General features: G+C 33.3%; 1 protein-coding gene across 1 annotated transcript; it reads left to right on the top strand.

Moving 5' to 3' along the window:
• The first annotated feature begins 2,470 nt into the window (after positions 1-2,470).
• On the top strand, positions 2,471-4,937 carry LOC122279464 (aquaporin NIP1-2-like). Its single transcript, XM_043090146.1, has 5 exons — positions 2,471-2,788; positions 3,108-3,332; positions 3,901-4,098; positions 4,335-4,396; positions 4,524-4,937. The coding sequence occupies exons 1-5, from the start codon at positions 2,651-2,653 to the stop codon at positions 4,741-4,743; spliced, it is 843 nt and encodes a 280-aa protein (XP_042946080.1). The 5' UTR covers positions 2,471-2,650; the 3' UTR covers positions 4,744-4,937.
• The last annotated feature ends 2,948 nt before the right edge of the window (positions 4,938-7,885 follow it).

Genomic DNA, 7,885 nt, shown 5'->3' with positions numbered 1-7,885 from the left:
TCTCTCTGTGTTGTAGGTGATTGAGCCCAGTACTCGATCTGTGAAACACATCGTCAACAATTCCCTTTTTGGAAATTATAACCCAAGTACTTTATATCATAGTGCAAATTTTGATGTGCAAAATTTGGTGAAACATCTCTTATCATTTGTAGATAAACTATTTTGGAAAATGATATCTACTATACTTAAGTACCAACATGTATCACTACTCAACTATTTTGTCTATTAGCATGAATGCTTGTTTGTTGTTTCCTGGTTTCACATCGGAAAAGATGACGATTTTTAATTTTATTTTTAAAGTTTCCTATTTATAAATTTCTTATGGAATCTCATGTGCTTATAAAATAGAGATATATACGCACATAACTACTCATTTATCGAATAATTGAATTGGTGGATCCCTTGGTTAATGTACGGTTGAAAATGACAACTTGTCCTAATGAACATGTCACTCAATAATGCATGTTACTACAACAACTTCACGTTTGGTTTAGTACATGTACATGACAAATGGAATAGTGGGAAATGCTTAAATATGATAACTATGTGAGACACCAAAGATTTTAAGCCATCTCGTGAATCAACCTATTCAGAGGGAATATTGGGTTGGTTCGATAAACCCCAAGAACATGGGTTATTACATTTTGACATCGACTTTTATTTTAATGCATGTAAAACATCCTTTTTTCAGTCTTTTTCATCCCTATTTTTTCACCCGATGATCATGACATATAATGTCTGTATGTGCACAGTAGAAGATGTTTCTTTGAAAGAAGTCCACTGATCATTAAAAGAGATACCTGCACGCCCTGTTTTGTGAGTAAATATATAAATCCTATATTTAGGTTTTTTCTTTTTGTTTTACATTATGATCAGAATATACCATTTTATAGACGTAGCTTCTTCCTTGCTAGCTAGTGAGTTTATCAAAATTATGCGTTCTTAATACTTTATATTTGTCTTTTCCGATTTCACAAGAACAAAATAAAAAAATTTGATTCAACAGGTAAGATTAACGTCAAAATCATAAAGGGAAATAATAGAAATACAAAGTACTAGTGGAGGGTACTAAAGTTTTTCAATTAGGGAAATACTTTAAATACAAATGGATTACTTAAAAGTAAACGCACAAACTGATATAGCATGATGTGATATGTGAGATTGTAAAGTTTACTTTTATTGTTAAGTAGATCTAATGAATTCTATGAAACTACATCAATTTGTGGGTTTATTTTTATGTAATCTGTTTGTGTATATAGCAATTTTCCATTTATTAACCTCTTATCTCTCTGTTCTTTTTTATTCTTTTCTCTTTCTCTCTCGCAGCATCTTCACTCTTCTTTGGCTCTTATTATTTTCAAATAAAAAATAAAAACATTAAAAAAAATAAACATTTGGGGAGCTTAGACAACGTACAAGTCATAACAAGGTCCAAAAAAAAAGATAAGTCAAAATTTCCATGTGACATAATAGAGTTTTGTTACATATGAGCTAATATGTAAACACACCACTTATAGTGAGGCTGTTTTGACTTTAAAGAAACTAAAACTAATTATATTATGTCATAACTTATGTGAAAAATTTCCACATTAATGATGTGTTGTGTGTATTAAAAAAAGATGCGTTAAATAGATTTTCTCAACATAATAAAGCCAAAAAAATAAATAGTAAACAATAATGATTAAATAATTAAGTGAGAGTCAAGGCAACACAAATTATTGTTCGGATTTCTCTATATGCTTGGTTTTGGTGATGATGGTACCCTTTTTGAGTATATGATTTCTTTTTTAAATTAATGATCATAACTCAAATGGTATATTATAATGATTGATTACTCTTAAAATCGAAACTATTTAATTAGTTTCTAATTGTTTATTATTCAATTAAACAAAATTCACAATTTATAAAAACTTAAATATACTGAAATTGAAAGTCCCGTTGGTGGCTCCGCTATTGCGAGCTTAGGAGATGGTTTATTAATCTCATCTCAAAATTTTTATTTTATCTTTTTTTTAAACAAAATTTAAATATAAAATTTTTAATTAATTATTACAACCTTTTTTCAAGCATGAATTATTGACGGCTGGTTAGATGAAAACCATCGGTTAATGAGTAGGTAGGTATTCTTGAGTCGAGATCGATGAGGAGTGAAGTCCAATGGCACCGAAGTGCATGATACTATACTAACGAGTCATGGGTGTCCTTATAAGCAATTAATGGTGTTTTGAAGACTTTAAATGGGGCATTCATGATCCTCTCTGTTTTTGAATCGACCTTCAATGCTTCTCTCTCTCTCTCTCTCTCTCTCTCTCTCTCTCTCTCTCTCTCTCTCTTATTTTATTTTATTTTCTTTCTCAAAGGCAATACTTTTCTCAGTTCACAACCCATAAACGTCACATTTTTCAACGATATCTCTTACGAACTTTATTTTATAAAGATAGTTACCCGTATGATCACTCTCTCTCCCTGTGAAAAAGTCCATCTGGCTCTCTCTCTCTCTCCTTTTTTGGACCTTTTGGCACCCATAAATTGGAGTTGTTCAGCTCGCTTCTTGTCCAGTTCGAGGTTGAGAGCAAAAGCTGAGCAATCTCTCTCTTTCTCTCTGTCTCTGATCCTTCTTGTCTCTTAGCTTCTTTTGGTGTCAAAAGTGATGGCTGAAGAAGCAGTAAGGAATGGAAACCATGCGGTTGTTTTGAATGTTAAAGAAGGTGATGCTAATCACACCTCCTCTGCCTCCAAAATCAACCATGAATCAGGCTTCTGTATCTCTGTACCATTCGTGCAGAAGGTGGACACTCCTCTTCTTCCTCCGATTATTTTGAACCCTTCATAGTAAACAGTATCTTTTGAATTCCATTCAAATTCTTTTATTCTCGTGATCATCGCCATGTCGTTTTCTCAGTCGCTAAACGCAAATTGTTCATCTCGTTTTCTTATTTTGATTTAATTCATCACATACGATAATTTGAAAGTTGTTACATAAAAAACAATGTACTACATGAGTGTATTTTCGGGTCATTTTGTTCAGCTCTGTTTTTGCCAGTTTCAAGTCGTCTAAAACTATGAATCTACTTAACGTGGAAACGGAAATTTTGTATTGATGACAGCTGATTGCGGAGGCGATAGGTACATACTTCTTGATATTCGCCGGATGTGCGGCGGTGGTGGTGAATATGGGCAATGACAAGGTGGTGACTCAGCCCGGAATTTCAATTGTTTGGGGACTGTCTGTGATGGTTTTGGTTTACTCCGTTGGCCACATCTCAGGTGCCCATTTTAATCCCGCCGTTACCATAGCCTTTGCCACTTGCAAGAGATTTCCATGGAAACAGGTATAACTCCATCCTGACCATTACTCCATCTCTTCATCTCAAATCATGGATAAAGCTAATATATATACAGACTTAGGTTTTGGGTGCACTCAAAGGGAATGCATTCAACCCTTTCGGTAGTTTGTATAAAACGAAATTTCCTTCGGAGGAACATTATCATTTGGTCCTTTAACTTTGTTTCAAAAGGCATGTTATTAACAATACAATTTTCAGGTGGGTTTCAAATTACATTTTTGCAAGCCAACTCTACCAAAAAATGGGGTTTAATTTTGGGGAATTTGTGTGTCTTAATGTCTCTGTTTCAAGCTTAATTTAAACCCCTGATGCTTCAACTTCGAAATATGGGTTCGAATTAAGCACTTCCGCTCTGATACTATGTTAAAGTGTCACTTGTACCAAAAACTGCCCATGGAACGAGATTATTCAAACTACTTATATTATATCTTAACACAACATAATATTCTGCAGATAATGCCACGCTCAGAACCGAATGGATATGTTAATAAAATTTGTCTCTCTCATAAGAATATTCTTCTTGTCTCTTTCTCTTTTCAAATTATATATTCAGGTGCCAGCTTACGTATTTGCTCAAGTCCTTGGATCAACAATGGCAAGCGGAACCCTTCGGCTCATATTCAATGGGCACCAGAACTTTTTCGCAGGAACATTGCCGTCGGGGTCAGAAGTGCAGTCTTTTGTGCTGGAGTTCATAATCACATTCTACCTCATGTTTGTAATATCCGGTGTTGCCACCGACAACAGAGCTGTTAGTTCCTCATCTTTTACATTGGTCTCAAGTTTCCAATAAAAGTAACCAAACTGTTAGTGTGATGAGATTATTAGTTTTGTTCCGAACTTGTTAACCTATTCCATCCACAATCTTCCCATATCAAATAACGTGTTTGAGATGTAATGCTAAAATAATTTTTAAGCCTATCCCTTTTGAAAATTACGTATGAATTCTTAAAACCATTTAATTTAATATATTTTTGGTCTCTGCAGATTGGAGAGCTTGCTGGCCTTGCTGTTGGCTCCACGGTCTTACTCAACGTGATGTTGGCGGGGTAATAACTTAATCTGATCTGATTTATTAATATTTTTCATGAAAAGTATTTGTTCACATTAACACTTAAATTTTTGGACATTATTTTCATATTGGGTATGATTATGATGAGTGATCGTCTTCGACAGGCCGATTTCGGGTGCATCAATGAATCCTGCAAGAAGCTTAGGGCCTGCCTTTGTGCACAATGAATACAGGGGGATATGGGTATACATTGTAGGACCGATTCTTGGGGCTGTATCTGGTGCATTGGTCTATAATTTAATCCGGTTTACGGATAAGCCCTTACGCGAGATCACCAAGAGTGGCTCGTTCCTAAGAGCGTCGAAGAGTAACAGCTCCATCTGAGAATTTTGATGAAAGAACAACAGGGAGAAAGAACAGTACTCGTTACATGTTTTGGTGATTGCTAGGTAGTACTTACTAGGAATCCAGATGTTTCTGTGTTACCAAATAATATCTAATTTCGCAAATGTAAGCACTAAGCTTGCTTTCCTTGTTGCAATTGATGTCATATATATGAATATATAATTACGTATTAAGATTTTGAAGAAAGAGAAAGGGATATGAGAGAGAGGAAAAGGGATGACGCTAGGAAAACCTTGGCTGCACGCATGCATAGACATTAACTCTCATGATATGGATAAGGTTTGTGACCAATGGTGGTGTTCACATGAATCCTGTTCTGCAATGCACAAGGGAAATGCATAAGCATCCATTCAAAAACTCGTGAAAAATCTTCCAAAGTGATGGCTATATAAAAAATTCTAATAAATAATCGCTTTTATTCAACATATTTTAATCTATTTATTAAATGCTACCGTTTTGACTAAAATAAAGAAAGAAACAGCTGGAATTAGCTCTTTTTGCCCCATCTTTTTTGTTTAGAACTTCTCTAGTTATATTTTTCTTTGGCGAGGGGTTGGAGACAACCATAGGTAAAAACGGCAGCAAGCTCCCTGGGGAAAGCTAGCTAAAGTAAAACAATAAGGAGAAAACTAAGGACACAAAAGGAAAAGTAAGTCTTGGTTGAGTAAGGTACGATTCTTTTGAAAAGGGCATGATACAACCATCTATTGCCCTCGAATATGGCTTCCTCTAATGCTAAATGACCATTGGAAAGACACTAGGAACCAAAGCATGTTTAGCTGGACATAAACCTAGTTTTTTAGGAAAATAAGATTATTTTATAATCCATCCATTCAAACACTAATTATAATTTAAAAGCAATTTAGCATGGAGTTTGTTGGTAGTGGGTAATCCCCCATGTTCCATGTTGTATCCACGTTGATAGGAAGTTAAAAACTCGCCACCACTACCACTATCATAACTTCAGAGAAGTTAATTAACTTTTCATGTGAAAACTCTTTAAATAAGGATTTACGTACATTAAATTAGAGGTGTGGAAAAGCCTAACTACAAAAGAGAAAAACTCTAATTTCTCTCTAAATTTCTTAGAGAAATCATATACATCGCTTGATCTTGAAGTTTAAAATTTTCTAGGAAACTCCAGTAGCCTTCTAAGAGATGTAGAAGTGCAAATAATAAAGTGACATGGGTTGTAAGATGAATAAAAACTTGGACTTGTGGGAGTTCCGCTCCTTGAGGTAATTCAAATTAACCTTATTTAACAGAATTCATATAAGATTTTTACAAATGTTGAGATTTATCGATCATGATCATGTAATGCCTATTTGTATCATGACTCGTTTATAATTTGAAGAGAGATAAGGTATACAAACTCTATTATATTTAAATAAAAAATTGAGTAATGCTACATATAGTCATAGAATGAGCAAGTATTGCGGAATCGTTTTGAAAAATAGTAGGATCCATTATTAAAAAATAACTTTTTTTTTCATGTAGATCCTATAATTACTTATTTTTTTAAATGATTGTACGATACTTACACACATTAATACTATACGTAGCATTACTCCAAAACATTTGTACGAAAATCTTGTTTTTTAAATAATTGATTTTTAAAAAAGTTGGTTTTATATTCAATCGTACTGTATGAACATCTTCAAACAAGGTTTATTGACACATGATTCGATCATGTGTATGGGATGTGGTTGGTGAGAATGAGTTATTAGGGCCAAACATACCGATAAAACAGCAGTAATTAGGGATACAATTCTCAATCAACAATCCCGCACTCCAAGGGTAAAGACTAGATCGTACCATATGTTCAAGTTGGTCAAAGTTATTTTAATGAATCACTTTTGCTTTTGCCTTATTAGGCATAGAACGCATACATATCATATCATTGCCGTTTATCACCTACGCGGCATGTTAGCGTAGCCACGTGAATCGTGACAGAATTTTTCTATTATTTATTATTTTTTTAAAACTTAATTCCTCACAATTTAGTTTTAATAATTTTGAATTATATAAAGGCCAAATCGCATACCTTGCGCCTTCAATAATGGACCAAAAATCAAATAAATATAAAGGTTGGGATTCACTCATGTGATGCATCCGCAAAAATTTGTTGACTAATCAGACGCAGGTGTTGTCTCCATTATGTGACATGTGTATAGACAGCGCATATAAATGAATGATCTTTGTTATTTGAGTGATGTTATATATAGTTATGAGTTGCGCCGCATGTTTATTTTAAAAAATAAAAACAAAGTTTAACTTAAAAAAATTAATTTTTTTTATTAACATGAATTTTATGTTTATTTAATTTTTTCAAAAAGAGTATGATATTTGCACACTCTATAATTATAAATATCATTTCATTTTTAATTTATTCATACATATAGAACAAAATGAAATAGACAGATGTAAAAGGTTTATGCTTTACATATAATTAGTTGCGTTTTAAAATGAATCTCATGTTTTACGTAACTCGTAAGAGTTTGCTTTGCTTTGCTTTACTTTGCTTAGATTTCTTGGAACTAAGGTGCTATAATTATTCTTTGATCTCGTCATCCTTTTTATTTGGTTTAAATGGATTGGGCCAAATAATGACCACAAGCCAATGCGAGATTCCTGAAGTCCAGATAGGTGTAATAAAGCCCAACCAACCGAAGGAGAAAGCATCTTCTGAAAGGAAAAAGACCACAAAAAGTTAAGAGAGTAGAGGATTAAATTGTTAAATACCCAGCAACGCTAGACTACGGGGACTGTTACATGAAAGAGAGTCAAGAGGCACAACTATGACATGAAGGGTATAATGCCATGTGGGGCCAGATGGCACAACATTCTCATCCCTAACATGGAGATTATCTCCTATCTCCACTATCTTAAAAAAAAGTTATAATACGAGGAGCATTAGATTTATAAAGAAATTCATTTATCTGATTTAATGTGATTTTGTAATATTTATTTTATAATATAACATATTATATAAACTATATTAATTTATAAATTTTTATACTTTTTAAAAGATTATTTTTTTTAAATCAAGCATTTTTTATAATGATCAAAAGACTTGGTAACAGGAAAAAATGACCCAAACTAGTTTTCCAAAGGCTATATA

Source organism: Carya illinoinensis, chromosome 10 (assembly GCF_018687715.1).
Source record: "Carya illinoinensis cultivar Pawnee chromosome 10, C.illinoinensisPawnee_v1, whole genome shotgun sequence".
NCBI classification, from domain to species: domain Eukaryota; kingdom Viridiplantae; phylum Streptophyta; class Magnoliopsida; order Fagales; family Juglandaceae; genus Carya; species Carya illinoinensis.
This window is presented reverse-complemented; position numbering and strand designations above follow the sequence as displayed.

Bases quoted from the DNA above. Each gene is read 5' to 3' on its own strand.
- LOC122279464 (XM_043090146.1), top strand. From the start codon at position 2,651: ATGGCTGAAGAAGCAGTAAGGAATGGAAACCATGCGGTTGTTTTGAAT. The intron at 2,789-3,107 runs GTGGACACTCCT...TATTGATGACAG, and splicing joins CTGTACCATTCGTGCAGAAG to CTGATTGCGGAGGCGATAGG. The intron at 4,397-4,523 runs GTAATAACTTAA...CGTCTTCGACAG, and splicing joins CTCAACGTGATGTTGGCGGG to GCCGATTTCGGGTGCATCAA.